General features: G+C 47.0%; 3 protein-coding genes across 3 annotated transcripts; 2 read left to right on the top strand and 1 right to left on the bottom strand.

The window, feature by feature from the left end:
- Positions 1-745: 745 nt before the first annotated feature.
- On the top strand, positions 746-9,131 carry N7484_004373 (type I polyketide synthase; the record flags this gene model as incomplete). The annotated part of the gene is made up of 13 exons (XM_057114793.1): positions 746-916; positions 972-1,052; positions 1,103-1,166; positions 1,220-1,491; positions 1,542-1,884; positions 1,935-2,025; positions 2,081-2,151; positions 2,209-2,294; positions 2,344-3,028; positions 3,079-3,229; positions 3,303-4,287; positions 4,345-7,887; positions 7,959-9,131. 13 exons carry the CDS (start codon positions 746-748, stop codon positions 9,129-9,131), a joined length of 7,716 nt encoding a protein of 2,571 aa, XP_056974933.1.
- A 294-nt stretch (positions 9,132-9,425) lies between these two features.
- N7484_004372 (MDR family MFS transporter) lies at positions 9,426-11,360 on the bottom strand (the record flags this gene model as incomplete). Its single annotated transcript, XM_057114792.1, has 4 exons — positions 9,426-9,757; positions 9,819-10,547; positions 10,642-11,056; positions 11,136-11,360. 4 exons carry the CDS (start codon positions 11,358-11,360, stop codon positions 9,426-9,428), a joined length of 1,701 nt encoding a protein of 566 aa, XP_056974932.1.
- A 517-nt stretch (positions 11,361-11,877) lies between these two features.
- On the top strand, positions 11,878-14,198 carry N7484_004371 (uncharacterized protein; the record flags this gene model as incomplete). The annotated part of the gene is made up of 2 exons (XM_057114791.1): positions 11,878-12,327; positions 12,381-14,198. The coding sequence occupies 2 exons, from the start codon at positions 11,878-11,880 to the stop codon at positions 14,196-14,198; spliced, it is 2,268 nt and encodes a 755-aa protein (XP_056974931.1).
- Positions 14,199-15,758: the final 1,560 nt, after the last annotated feature.

Here is a 15,758-nt window from a genome sequence, read left to right as displayed (position 1 = left end):
CAGTCTTTGAAAAGCCACCCTGTCACATGGATTGCGCAATCACCGAGCCGAGAGCGATCGATGAGGCTGCACTAAAAATCCTTCAGAAATCCTTCGGGGAATGCCAACTTGATGAAACAACCGTTCAATTCACCCGCCTTGGCAACGGATCCCCACTTTGCTAAAGTTCAGGCTACGCTCAGGTTGTTTTCGAGGTCAAACACCTAAGATGGCCCCCTTTTGACCAATCATTGGCCCTACTCTTCTAGCCAAGTAATGTCTATTCTGTATTTGCTCCAATCGAATTTGGTGGCGTGTATAAATATACGTGGTTATAGTAGAGAAGTAGCAATCATGCCTCTATGAGCTACGGTGCGAAGTCGGGCATGGTGAACACATTATGATATGGCTAAAATTAGTCGGCTACGATTTCAAATAGTGGAAATTATATACATTAACTACGTAACAATTGAATCCTGTTGGGGTCCATCAGCTCGCTGAAAATTTTGATATCTGGGTGTATGAGAAATCAGCAGGATCTCGATCAACCTTTTTTTAACCTTTCACCTCTTGCCTTTTCTCTTCTACCTTCTACCTTTCATCTTTCGCCTGTCACTTTTCACCTTTGATCTTTCACCATCGATTCTTTTCTTGTACTGATCTTTCAGAAGTACGAAGTTCACTTCATCATCCTGCATGCATCTCATAACTTTATTCTTATTCAAAGCAAGACATAGACATTTTCAAAACTCACTCTGGTGCCAAGATGTCAGTAGCTGAGGACATTGCCATCGTTGGATATTCATTCAAACTACCACAGGATATCAATGATGATATCTCATTCTGGGATGTTCTCAAGAATCGACGAAATTTAAGAACTGACTGGCCAGCTTCGCGCGCCAATTCGGACTCATTTCTGAAAAACAAAACCATTAAAGCAAGGCCATCGAGAATGAATCTCCTTAAATTACGGCTGCTAATGTTTGAAATAGTTTCCCGCTCATGGTGGGCACTTTCTCAATGAAGATGTCGGCGCATTCGATGCCCCGTTTTTCTCAGTCACGGCCCAAGAGGTAAAGTGATATCAACTCGGGAGCTTGCAGTGTCACTAAATATCTTGAAGGCGGCTTCAATGGATCCGATGCAACGGTGGACATTGGAGGAATCATACCGAGCATTTGAAAATGGTGGGTAACAATACTTCAACATATTGAAACGCGTATTTAATCAATTAATACAGCTGGAATTCCTATCGAAACACTGAGAGGCTCCCGAACTGCCGTATTTTCTGCTTCAATGTTGGAAGATAACGCGCGAATGGTTGCCATGGATGCTGAAAATACGGAACGGACTGCAGCCACAGGGCATTCTGTTGCATGCGTCATTCCCAATCGCGTGAGCTGGTATTTTGACCTTCGCGGACCCAGCATTCACGTCAATACCGCCTGCTCTGGTAGCTTGTCGGCTATTGACATGGCTTGCAAGAACATGCAAAGCGGTGATTCCACTTGTGTAGGTCTGATGACCGATATATTATTTGCCATTGACTAATGATCGAGAAGGCTCTTGTGACTGGATCCAACTTGCTTCTTGACCCATCTATCTTCCAGATGCTTTCAGCCCAAGGCTTTCTTTCTCCGGACAGCTTATGCTATAGTTTTGACCACCGTGCAAATGGATACGCTAGAGGAGAGGGAACTTTGGCCTTGATTCTCAAGCCTGTCTCTGCTGCGATCCAAAACGGCGACATGATTCGAGCCGTTATTCGTGCCTCGGGATCAAACCAAGATGGCCATACCCCAGTACTGACACAGCCAAGTCCTCAATCACAGGAAGAGTTGATTCGTCATGTTTACAAGCGCGCCGGTCTTTCTTTTGACGAAACACGGTATGTGGAGGCACACGGTAAGTTAATCAAAATGCGGATACTTTTAGATTTTTAACAGACGATACAGGCACGGGAACACCAGTGGGTGACCCCATTGAGATGAAAGCCATTGGTCGGGTCTTCCGAAAAACCCGCTCTTCTGAAGAGCCTCTTTATGTGTGCGTAGCACCATATATCCTGATGTTAATATCACCAAAGCTAAATAGACTCCAGCGGTTCTGTGAAAGCCAACATTGGTCACCTTGAGGGAGCAAGTGCCTTGGCAAGCTTGGTCAAATCAATTTGTAAGATCTATCAACAATCGAACATCACAAAGCCAACACTCATTATTTTCGGAATAGTAATCTTGGAGAAAGGGATTATCCCGCCCAATGCTCTCTTCGAGAAGATAAATCCAACCATCGATGTTGATTATTACAACATCAAGGTAATATTGTTCTGATCATGATAATATGACTGGTATTAATGATTTATAGATCCCAATTGAGAATACCCCTTGGCCAACTCCAGGTCTTCGTCGGATATCCGTCAATTCTTTTGGCTTTGGAGGCTCTAATACCCATGTTGTTCTCGACGATGCCCTTCATTACATGCAAGAGCGTGAAATTAAGGGTAATCATTGTACAGCTTTCGCTCCTGGCTCCTCTACAAACGCGCATCCATCCCACAGTGGTCAGGACATGTTCGTTCTTTTGGATAGAAACGGTGCTGATAATGGATCAACATCCCCAATCAGAGAGAATAGCCCAGTCTCACCTTCCCAAAAAGTCACGACCCGTCTCCTGGTATGGTCTGCTGCGGATCAGAAGGCATTGGATCGCACAATGGAAGGCTATGAAATTTATTACAAAAATAATCGGACAGATGGCCTGACCAAGCTCGATCAACTGGCTTTCACTCTATCCACGAGACGGAGTCAGATGCTATGGAGAACCTTCTCTGTTGTTAATCCAGGAAGAGTAATTGAGGCAGAGAAAATTTTGTCGCCCGCCAGACCGATTCGAAGCTCAATTGATACGGGCATTGCGTTCGTATTCACCGGTCAAGGAGCTCAGTATGTGAGTATGGGTTCCGGACTGATGCAGTATCCAGTTTTCCTCAGCACCTTGAGAGAAATCGATGATATTTACAGGAGCCTTGGTTGTGAATGGTCCATTTTCGGTAAACTGAATGTTGAACGAATGTAGAAGGTTTGCTAACTAATATTTCAGACGAACTTCATAACAAAGAGCATATTGACAAACCCACTTACAGTCAGCCTATATCCACAGCTATTCAGCTCGCATTGGTTGAGCTGATGGAAAGCTTTCGTATCACACCCAAGGCTGTTGTTGGTCATTCATCCGGCGAGATTGCTGCGGCGTATGTAACTCCCTAGACTTTCATCTGCAAGACATTGAAGAGACATGGCTGCTAATATGGGTCAAATGTATAGTTATACAATTGGCGCTCTCTCTCTATTTTCGGCATGTAAAGTTGCATACTTCAGAGGTCAACTCACCGGAAGGGGAACAATTGCCCCGGGAGCAATGCTGTCGATTAATCTGGCCGACAATCAAGTCGCGCATTATTTGAATGGCATTGACAATGTCATAGCTGGGTCTCTCACCGTTGCTTGTATCAACAGCCCCCTTAATTGCACAATTTCAGGCCCTGAACATGTAATCGATGCAGTCAAGGTGCAAGCAGATCATGATGGCATTTTTGCGCATAAACTCAAGGCTGGGGTAGCATACCACTCACCGGCAATGGAGTCAATTTCCAATGATTATTTGGCATTGATTGGAGATCTCGAGGGAATTGACCGTCAAGACCCCAAAGTGACAGCCCTGATCCCGATGGTCTCTTCAGTTTCCGGCAAGGCTATCCGCCCAGCTGACCTGGCCACAGCACAGTACTGGGTAAATAACTTAGTATCTCCAGTCCGGTTTGCTGATGCTATTCAACGCCTTACCCAGGAATCATCCTCGCTGAAGTTTGGCATGAAAGCCATTACAGACTTAGTTGAGATTGGGCCTCACCCTGCGCTGAAAAGACCCGTGAACGATACAGTTCAACAGGCTCACAATCGCAAAAAAGATATTCGATATGATAACGTTCTCCATCGGTCTCAATCAGCGCTGCAAAGCACTCTCGAACTTGTTGGACGATTATTCTGCTTCGGCCACAAAGTCTCCCTTTCGGCCGTCAACCAGCAAACATATGATGCACTGCCTCCTTTTCTTGTTGATCTCCCAAAATATCCATTTGATCGATCAAATCTTTATTGGGCAGAGTCCCGTATTAGTCGGGATTTTAGACTACGAGAGCCCGTAAACGGGGAGACTCTTGGCGTCCGAGTGGCTGATTGGAATCCTTTGGAACCCAGGTGGAGGAATTTCTTGAGTGTGGAATCTACGCCTTGGATAGAAGATCACAAAGTGAGATTAATCGACATCCTTCTATGATTCTGGTATCCATGCTAATTTTGAGCCCAGATCAGCGACACGGTGCTCTACCCAGCAGCGGGAATGTTGGTGATGGCCATTGAGGCGACCCAACAAATGATTCCCGTCGATCGTACTGTTCGGGGCTACTTGGTGAAGCAAGCTGAATTTTTAAACCCAATTATAGTACCTAAGTCTTGGGAAAAGCGCACCGAAACACAAGTTCGTCTGCGACCATTGAAAGGGACACCCACGGACAAGGCGTCGTCATTTGAAGTCACCATATTCTCCTATGCACATGAGCATTGGACAGAATGTTGTACTGTGATAGTTCATGTCGATTATGGCGGTTTGTTATCGAACGAAAAAGACGACATGCTACGACGCCAATACAAAAAAGCTGTCGATGACTGCAGCCTGCCGCTTGATTCGCAGGTTTTATACCTTGAAGCTGCCGTGCATGGTCTTCAATATGGAGAAACTTTTCAGTTGTTGCAGGATCTCTATTGGGATGGCAAGAACAGTGCTCTGGCACGCGTCGATGTATCCAAGAAAAAATTCGAAACGAGCAGTCTGGTACACCCAGCGGTTTTAGATCAGGCATTCCAGGTTCTTCGAGCGAGTGCCGGCCAGCAAAAAGCCGCCAATATTCCGGTTCGCCTTCTTAACGCATGGTTCTCTGCTTCAACTTGGCAGAATCCGCAAACTCAGAACATCAGATGGCTTGGTGTTGCAGAAAGCGTTGCCAATGGTGATCATGTCCTTGTGACTGGAGAGCGAGGCAGCCTTTATGCGTTTGCCGATGACGGTTCAATTTTGTGCCGCATTCAGCAGGCTATAATGGCCACTGTGTCCAAAGAAGAAGAGGAGGAGAACAAAAAGCTGTTATATGGCATTGAGTGGAAGCCGCAACTAAGCCTAGTCAGCCCAGGTCAATTGTCATGTTTGTTCCCTCAGAGATTTAGCGAGGAGGCTGGTTTCGTGGCAAATTATACCAAGATGTGCTCGGTATTAGATCTTGTCTGTGTGCGTACAGTGACAAGTATAAACCGTGCCATGATTCCTGAAAGCTTACGCCGCCATTTTGAGTGGCTTGAGCACCACGTGAATAGCCTGCAGAATTCCGAGGCAATCGAAGCAGGTCACTTCAATGATGCCCGAATCGAAGCTCTTTTATTTGAGGCTGAAACGGCACTTCCAGCTTGGAAGCTTTACACCGCATGTGCCCGCAGACTACCAGGAATTCTAATGGGACAGATCGATCCTCTCGAGGTTGTCTTTAACTCGGATCTGGCCGATGTCTTCTACGCAGCTCTCTTCGAGAATATCTGTGCAGATGGCCGGCTTGCCGGAGTTTTGGATCTGGCTGCTCATGAAAACCCTGCGTTGAGAATCCTCGAAATTGGTGCAGGCACTGGCGGCATGACCGCGCAGGTTATCGCGGTTCTAGAGGAGCGTGAGTACCGAACCGGGGCACCAAGCTTTGCGGAATACCACTATACCGATGTTTCGCACGTATTCTTGGAGCGAGCACGGACTCGTTGGCCCAATTTGCAAGCTGAGGGCCGCTTGAAATTTCAAACGTTAGATATTGATAAGGCTATTGAAACCCAAGGTCTCGAACCGTCTTCCTATGATCTGGTGGTTGCTGCCAGTGTGTTGCATGCCACGCCGGATCTGGAGAAGACCATTCGAACTGTTCGCAAAACTTTGAAGCCTGGCGGTCATCTTATTCTGCTCGAGGCCATAAAGCCCGAAGATGTTGCCACCAACTTCATGGCTGGGCTGGTCCCTGGCTGGTGGGTAGCCAGTGAGAAATGGCGGCCGCATTCCCCAGCTGTATCCGAGTCTGTGTGGGACCACTGTCTTGGCAACAATGGTTTCTCGGGCAATGATTTGGTTATCCGAGACTATCAAAACGAAAAATGCCATGTCGTTAGCATTATAGTGAGCACAGCTGTGGAAGACAAATCAGCACCTCAGCAGGCTGAGGTGTCAAACGGCAAACTAGTGCTGGTGATCGATCAGAAACAGTCAGGTCAGCAAGTAATAGACTTGGCAAATCAAGTCTGTGAGCATCTTGGTTCTGAAAGATTCTCTTCGACTGAGATTTGCTGGTTTTCTGCAGAGCATCTTAAGAATCAATTCGCAAATTCTACGGGAGAGGACACTGTCATTTGTCTGGCGGAGGTAAATAACCCCTTGCTTGCTACGCTGTCTGAGGATGGTTTCGCAGCTTTGCGGCAATTAACCAAAAGTGCCTCTAAGCTACTTTGGGTCGCCATTTCCAGCTTAGACGCAGGGAACATCGCCGACTACAGCGTTGTTCAAGGTTTTCTGCGCTCGATTCGTGCTGAGCAGCCAGATTCTCATATTGTGAATCTCAACATTGAAGGTGAAGAAGATACGGCGACATATGCAAAGTACATCGCTACCATCTTCGATAAAAGCTTTGTATCTTCATCCTCCAAAGAGCTGGAGTATGTTGTGCGAGATGGTATTTTCATGACAGGTCGTGCAGTTGAGAATATGGGCGGGAACAAAATGCTTCAACCACTTCTCGCGCCACAGCTAGGACAGAGGCCCTGGGCAGAGGTAGGAGCACTGAAGCTCTCTGTGGGCATTCAAGGGGCCCTTGAATCGCTTCAATTTGTGCAAGATTCCGTATACGAGACTGCTATCGGTGCTGAAGATGTCGAGATCGAAGCCCATGCTTGGGGTTTGGAGGAAAGGGACGTTCACAACGTCCTGGGCCAGAATGGTAACTTCAGTCATATTCTCGGGAGCGATTGTGCAGGTGTAGTGACTCGAGTGGGGCATCACTGTGACCCATCCATTCGACCTGGTGATTGCGTCTACATGTCGGCTGTAGGTTGCATGCGCAAGTATCCTCGTTCGCCCCAGACAGGAATCGTGAAAATACCCGTTCACTTGTCATTCGAAGATGCGGTGTCAATCTTTCACCCGGCTATGGCAGCCTATCATGCTTTATTCGATATTGCAAGACTGAACTCTGAGCACAACATTCTTATCCATTCAGCCGCCAGTATCGTGGGTCAGGTCGCAATCCGCCTGGCCCAAAACCAAGGTGCCCGTGTCTATGCAACTACTGCATCATCTCATGAAAAGCAGCTTCTCGTCAACCAGCTTGGTATTCCTGCAGAGAGAATTTTCGACAGCCTTGTCGATTCCTTCGTCGCCGGTGTGGTGCATGAGACAGACGGGAATGGTGTCGATGTCGTCTTAAATTTCTTGGAAGGTGAAGAAATCCTGCGAGCTTCTGTCAGTTGTCTGGCACCCGGTGGTCAGCTTGTTGAGCTCAGCCGTGCCAACGTGGAGAGCAATGCCGCCTTACCTTTAGGGCTTTTTGCCAGAAATATCTCTTTCTCGGCCTTTGATCTGGGGCAACTTCGTCCCAAAGTGCTGGCCAAGCTACTCAGTGTTGTAGTGAAGATGGTTGGAGAGGGCGATATTCAGCTTCCGGAGTCAATTTTGACTTATGATGTGTCGAGCATTGTACAAGCATTCAATAGGCTTAAGGAGGTGGAACTTGGCCGCGTTGTGATTATCCCAAGGCCTAGGGATGTGGTTCCGGTAAGTTTGACCCATTTTATTCATTCATGCTGTTTTGTATCTTCAAATCTGACAAGCGATTTTCGGCGTAGCAATTCATCAAAGAGCGACCTTTGTGGAAATTTGATCCCTTGGCATCGTACATGATTGTTGGAGGATTTGGTGGCCTTGGCCGAGCAATCATGCAATGGATGGCTGACAGAGGCGCAAAGAATTTGATCATTCCCTCTCGAACCGGCGCGGCTTCTAAGGCCGCTGCAGAAATATTCAATGAGCTAACATCTCGTGGCGTTAGGATAGTAGCTCATAAGTGCGACGTCTCCTCTTCAACCAGTTTCTCCCAGATGGTGGTTGAGTGCGCCCAAACCATGCCACCTATCAAGGGTTGTATCAACGCGGCAATGGTATTACAGGATGGCATCTTCCAGGAGAACATGAATTTTGCAAAGTGGGATTTGACGATGAAGTCCAAAATACAGACGTCGCAGAACCTCCATCAACTGCTTCCTGACAATCTTGACTTCTTCGTTCTGCTCTCTTCTTTGGCTGGCGTTGTCGGTCAGATGGGCAGTTCCAATTACGCAGGTGGTTGTTCGTTCCAAGATGCCCTGGCGCGTCATCGCGTAACTCGGGGCGAAAGAGCGGTGTCTATTGATATTGGCTGGATGCGCAACATTGGTGTCATTGCCGAGAATGAAGCTTATCAACGCCAACGACATACAGCCGACGACATGCGGCCAATCGAGGGGACAGACCTGTTAGCCTTACTGACCATGATCTGTGATCCGAATGCGCCCCTGCGAAAGCCAGCCGATAGCCAGATCCTGCTTGGGCTGCGCACACCTGCAGATGATCTTGTTCAAGGTCGGACCCCGTCTGCTTTGCTTGATAGGCCTCTTTTGGCAGCTTTCTCATACCTTCGCAATTCTGCTGCTTCCAATAGTCATGGCAATGCTGATAAATTTACGGTTGCCCCAGCCACGCTGTTCCGACAGTCCACCGACTCGGCTGAGCGTGTTCAAATTGTGCTCCATGCCCTTGCAGTCAAGTTGGCGCGTATTATGTCAATCTCGCCAGAAGATGTCGAGCCGAGCAAGCCACTGTCCATCTATGGTGTCGATTCACTGATGGCAGTGGACCTGCGAAATTGGATTGGCCGGGAGTTCCATGCCACCGTCGCTGTATTTGACATCATGGGCGGAGCACCACTTGCCAGTATTGCTGAGTTGGTAGTTGCAAAAAGCAGAATCGATGGCTGTTCTTGAGGGGAAAACATGAATTGATGCGGAGTGTAGGGATTTGGCCGTTGATATCTAGGGTTTCTTGGGCTTAAAACAATCCTCAAATCTCTCATTCCACTAGAAGGACTTGGGGTAATTATATTCATGTAAGAAGGAAATGTATAAAAAACAAGTGGCAACCTTGGAACATAAATCTAAACATATTGAAACCACGCGGAAAGATTATACTTCGCATCACACCCGAGTAAGTCCAAATTAAAAGATGCAAAGTTTAGGACAAATATGCTACCCAAAGCAGAAAGCACATGAGCAAGACATTTACACAGCCACACTGATGGGGCCATCCGCAGAGCCTTCTGCCACTGCATGGGCATCGATTTTCTTAAAATTGTTGAAGGGGCTGAGACAAAAGGCGATTCCCGCTGCAGCGATCGAAATTGCGTAAGCGACCTTCAGACCTGTCATATAAGCAGGCAGAATAGCAGTCATCTGTTCGGTTGTAAAGACGTCTCGCAGCTCGCTCGCACCAGTCGAAATCACTAAGGCTGAGTTGATGCTCGGTGCGGTTGCGGCAAGTTTGATAATAATCTGGTTGACGAAGGCAGCTTGTGCTGCAGCCACAAAAACCGCACCCCCAACAGTCTGGAAGACTGAGAAGAAAACCATGTTAGCGAATTTCCACTCAGATAAACTAGTAGTCCAGCCACTCACAGACTATAACGCCCGTCACGGTTGCAATATCACTGGGAACCACTGTACCATGCACCGCATTGATGGGGACCTGGTAGGCCAATCCCCATCCAACTCCACCGACGATTTGGTATCCAATCCACTTGCCTGTGCTTGTACCAATGTTCAACGTGTACAACAGGGCCGAACCGATGGCTGCAAGGACACCACCGACAACCATAAGAGGAGCGGTATGACCAGTTTTGGTGATGCTACCACCAGAGACAATGATAGCTAACGACATCGAGACAATCAAAGGAAGATTCCGCACCCCAGACATAGTAGGATTGACGTTTTGAACACTCTGGAAGTAGTAAGGAAGGTAATAGACTATAATAAAGTACGAACCTGCGAATAGAAACGCGTAGATTGAATTCACGAGGATGAGGCGGTTGGACATCAAGCGTGGCGGAAAGGCAGCCCGTTCTCCTTGAAACCATTCCCACCCGATAAAGGCAATGATCATGAGAGGAAAGCCGACAAGGAGACCGATCACAGTACTGGAGTTCCATGCCTTCGTCTGTCCACCAAACTGTAGTGGCAAGATGTATGAAGTTATGGTACAGATTAGAAGGATCGTTCCGATAGGATCTATCTGTAGAAGTTTTTCCTTTAACGTAGCTTTGGTTGTCGAAGCTCTGTCGGGTGTATGGAAGAAGAAAATAATGGAAGCGGCTGCGAGGCCTCCAACGGGCAAATTTATGTAAAAGCCTAGAAGAAAAGATAAAAAGGGAAGTCAGCCAAGGTCAGCGTCTACGAATCAACAACTGTTTTAGTTGATCAAGTCAATAGCAGAAGAACTTACACCATCTCCAAGTTACTTTATCAGCGAATGCACCACCAATAAGGGGTCCAACGACCGAGGCTATACCGTAAGACATGCCAATAATACCGGTGAAGAGTGGTCGTCTTTTTGGACTAGCAATGAAAGCGATTATAATGAAGACGCCACTCCCAATACCAGCTGCGCCGATACCAGCAATTGCACGACCAACAATCAGTGCCACGGAATTTGGAGCCACGCCACAAATCAAGCTTCCAAGCTCGAAAATGAAAACCGCAAGCAGGAACGAGGTTTTGAGCGGGAAGAATTTGTAAATCTTTCCCCAGGTTGACTGGAATCCTCCAGTAGTCATCAGGAAAGCCGATCCATACCAACTGGCATCATCGAGGCTGTGGAACTGATCGGTGATTTTTGGAATAGCCGTCGCTACGATCGTCTATTCATTGAATACTAACATTAGATTATGGCGCTTCAAAGAGAGACTCGCCTCCTCACTGAGGAATTTAGGGACATACCATGTCGAGAGCAACCAGAAATATGCTCATACCAAGAGCCACAACAACGATGAGTAGCTTAAGACCATGAGGATACTGTGCTTCGTCGTTCAGTTCCGGTTCTTCAGTGGCTACCTTTACCGGTAGGTCAAAAGGCTCTGGGTCATTTGGGGCATTCGTTAATGATGACTGCGCGCTTGATTCTATGTTCCTTCGCTCCTTTTCCACGTTGAATGTTGAACTCATTTTCGCCAATAGTGATGGGATGTTCCCAGTCGATGAATCCTGAGGAAAGTTGTCCTCGATACACCAGATCAGATTGAAGTAAAGATAATTTCAAATGAGACGAGGCTTTAAAGGACTTACAAATGATTTGAAAATTCTATATTACAAATGCCTGTCAAATTTGAGCCTATCGCCGCCAGAGCTTGTTACTTCGGACGGAGAAACGAGTAACGAGTCATTGGTCCGCCACCGCATTTTTCGACCACCGTGCAGCGGGGCTCAGGACGCACTTGAAAGAATATAGAGTATAGGCTCATATTACACGCTAAATGTAAGATATAGTACATCAATGTAAATACTGAGGGTCTTCGTCCGCCGCATGTTATATTTCGCGGCGGTCGAATGGCATCCGCTGAGTCAGCTGTCGACTTCCCCCGCCGGTGATCCGGTCTCCTAGTCGCTCTGTTTACCTTGCATCATCTTACACGGCCTCCGCAGCCAAGAAACTATGCTCGACTGACTGACTCTCTTCTTTGACATGGATATGGACTACGAGCTCATTGCCGAATCAGAGGCGAAGCGGAGGAAGATCCGCAAAGGGACTAAGAGTTGCTGGGAGTGCAAAAAGCGCAAGATGAAATGTGTGTATGCAGACTCCAGCTCTTCAGCTGATGGCGATGCCATCTGCATTGGCTGCCAGCGGCGAGGCTTCAAGTGTGTGAGCCAGGAGTTTGAGTTTGTTGGTGGAAAAGAGAACGCAGGACATTTCGAGAGGAAGGGACGACACCACACGAGCGGTAAAGATAGAGATCGCGTTGCGAGGGTTGAGACCTTAGTTGAGGAACTAATTAGGAAAGTGGACCGCCATGGGGGATTAGAAGTACCTGCCACTAGCGGAATTTCCGCGGCTCCAGGTCATGGAATACCTACTGTTGCACCAATTGATCAACAATCTTCAGATTTCTTGACTCCATGCAAGCCTTCGGAGGTACGTATATTTTTGAAGTCCAGTGTATGGTGAACTTTCATTTATTTTATCAGGATCATGGCCCGGCTGAGGCTGAGGGGAAATATTCAAAGCTATCTCAAAGATTGCACGGATCATTGCCCTCACGACAAGTCATCGAGATAATATCTAATGCCCGCGGTAATAAAGCCATACTTTTACATGAGGTGCTGAGCATTCCATATGCTGTCCTCGAGCAGAATGGCCTCAAGTCGTCAAACAGTTTACTAGAGATGCCTAAACCGAGTTCGCATCCAGTGCTGATCGCAAGACATATGCTTCAAATTGCTACTTTCCTCCAGCATGTCAACCCTAATTCTATTGGGGCGATAAACAGTCTTCCGGAATCACTTCCTGCACTGATGAAAAGATTGGCAGGAACGGCTATTGATTTGGTCACGACAAATGACGAGTTTTTTGGTAGCATCGAAGGACTCGAGTGTGTTATGATGGAAAGCATGTACCACCATAATGGTGGAAGTCTACGACGAAGCTGGATAGCGAACCGGAGGGCTATGGTCATTGCGCAAATGATGAACCTCCACCAAAGTCAAAGCCGAGCAAGATACAAGGCTCTTGACCACAAAACGAGAGCTCATCCACAGTTCATGTGGTTTCGAATTGTCTCCCTCGACCGAAATTTGTGTCTACTGCTGGGTCTTACGCAGGGCTCCTTTGACCAGAGTATGGCCACTGGCACAGCATACAGAGATGACATCCCTATGGGCCGCCTTGAGCGGATGCATTGTACCATCGCGTCTCGCATATTGGAGCGCAACGAGTCTGACCCGTACGCTAATGGCATTGCCCTGACACTAAGCCTCGACTTGGAGCTACAGAAAGCGGGTAGAAGCATGCCTAGCAAATGGTGGCTTATGCCGAATCTTGACAGTGTCATGGAGGACCCACAGGCTCTCTTTCTGGATATGGGACGCCTGTTCAGCCAGTTATATCATTACAACTTGCTCAATCAGCTCCATCTGCCTTACATGCTTCGTTCATCACCGGAACGGAAGTACGAATATTCCAGAATGACCTGCGTGAATGCCTCAAGAGAGATTCTCTTGCGATTTATTATGTTTCGTGGCTACAACAAGAATAATTTCTGCTGTCGGACAGTTGACTTTTTTGCACTGATGGCCGCCATTACACTACTCCTGGCGCATCTCGATAGCCACCGCTTTTCGCAGACCACCAACCTCTTAGCGCATCAATATTTTAGTGATCGTGCCATGATAGAGCAGGCTCAGTTGAACATGGACAAAATCAGTCGTGTTAACGGAGATACTTTAAGCGCCCAAAGTGCAGAATTATTATCTAAGTTGCTGGCCATCGATTCTGAAACAGCGGATGGTGTCAATACGGAGAGCGTCAGCGTTCAGACTCCAGAAATTGCAGTGTTGCAGTCAAGCGAAGACGAAAATGGCGTTGTTCGGGTGCAAATACCTTACTTTGGCATCGTCAGTATTGCCCGTCAGGGCGTTATTTCCAAGGAAACGGCCAACGCACAACCTCCTTCAAACAATGACCAAGCCTACGCTACGGTTATTGGGTTGCATAAAGCGCATAACACCGAAGGTTCAGAAGCTACAGTGCGTGATCTGAGCTCTGATCGTTTCGATGGAAATGCATTTCCTAGGTCAATGACCGAAGCAGATTACAACTCTATCGACAGTGTTAATTGTCCGCCTGTACAGGCTACATCGCCATATCAGGGAACCATTTCTGAAGCCCTTCTACGGAATCATCAGGATCCTGAGCTAATTGCCGGGGTGGACGACTGGGCATTTCAAGGTGTCGATATGGCTTTCTTTGACAGCTTAATGAGAGGCCTTGACAGCGCAGATAGTTGAGAGCCCTGGGACAATAGCGTTTGAACTCAAAGATGCAGTAGTATTATACTAATTTTGGTTTTTGCGCTTGAAACAGTCAGTTCATGTTGGTTGAAAATTTATCACAATGATGATAGTGGAATCTCTAATATATATGTCAATGTCAAAATCCGGCGCCTAGCACTCCATAGACCAGTCTTGGATGTTATTTAAGTATCACCAAGTATGAAGTCCTTAGTTAATATAGAGGATAATCTACTCTTCTATATTCATCCCATACTTGGTTGATGGCACAATGGTAGCCAATAATGGCTATAAAGACTTTCATAGGAATGAGCGTAGAGAAGACATTAGTCCAAAAATTGACAAGCAGAAAGCTCTAAGACGTGACAGATCTACTGGTCATCATAGCGTGTCAAAAAAGGCAGAATTACTTCACATTGAATGTTAAGGCCGGATCTTAGGGAAAGATAAAACCAGTATCTAATCCTAGTCATTTCAGTTCCCATGTACGGCGGGTGCCCTGACTCAAGACCGAAAGGGCTCTCGTGCGGGTAATCTGCAGGTCCTAGAAAATAGGGCTGTCTTATCTCAAGGATGTTGGTCAGAGCTGAGAAAAATAACGGGGCCGGACGAGTGAGTGCAGCGTAGATGGCAGTCGCGGAGTCGCGGAGTAGCCAACGTGTCACATACGGAAAGCAGGGGGGTGGCGTAGCTCGGTGATCTGGAGCAATAGCACAAATGGCTCACTCACAAGTCTTGGGGGGGGGGGGGAGGGCGAAAAAAAAATAAATGGAGGTTGTGTTTGTGGGAAGGACAGGGTTTAATATACCACCACACGCGGCGAGGTGTAAGGACACACAACGCTAAATCGTCAGAGTCATAGTTTCATTGTGGAGTCAAAATTTCTTGGCTTATCCGATAGAGGGTAATCCAGGATTCAGGGTGGCAGCGGAAAGATCAGAGGTGCGTGGTGCTATGAGGTCTATCGTGGTGTTTCCGTATAGTCGGTTTTATAGTGCTAAGCTAAACTCCAAAGTGACTTCGGGCGTAATTCTCTAAAAGACCTAATGTCAAGGCTGGGCCAAAAGACATTTACTTAACTAAAAGGGCCCTTAAAGGTCAGTCCACCCTACAGGACGTCTCCCGAAACTCTCGCAAATTGATATATCAGTTATAACTATCAGCTTAAACAACCATAGTTTCCGGAGCATATAGCAACAGGAAAACTTCCCCTCAATCAAAAAGACCAATTTGTCGATTAGACTTCATTAAACTTTAATATGCCACCATGATATCCAGCGCGCAGTGTGGTAACGAAAGTTACTCTGCGTTATTTTCATTGTTATTTGCGAGTTGCGGCCCCGGTTCGGAGCCGGTCACGGGACCAAGATTTTTCTGTTATTCAGCATAGATACCTTTCCGGAGCATCCTTTTGTTTTTAGTTAGTGTGTGCAACCTGACCCACAATTTTACCAAGTTGTTACTCCAATCATTACCAAGTGTTTAATCCCTTTTCAGGTGATCCAGCTGAAGGCATGTCATTTTGGTGAGGCGAGAGAGAATCTCTTGTGCGTGGAA

The sequence above is a fragment of the Penicillium longicatenatum genome (assembly GCF_028827895.1).
Source record: "Penicillium longicatenatum strain IBT 33135 chromosome Unknown contig_2_segment0_segment0, whole genome shotgun sequence".
In the NCBI taxonomy this organism is placed as follows: domain Eukaryota; kingdom Fungi; phylum Ascomycota; class Eurotiomycetes; order Eurotiales; family Aspergillaceae; genus Penicillium; species Penicillium longicatenatum.
The sequence above is the reverse complement of the archived record's forward strand: the minus strand, read 5'-3'. Positions and strand labels throughout refer to the sequence as shown.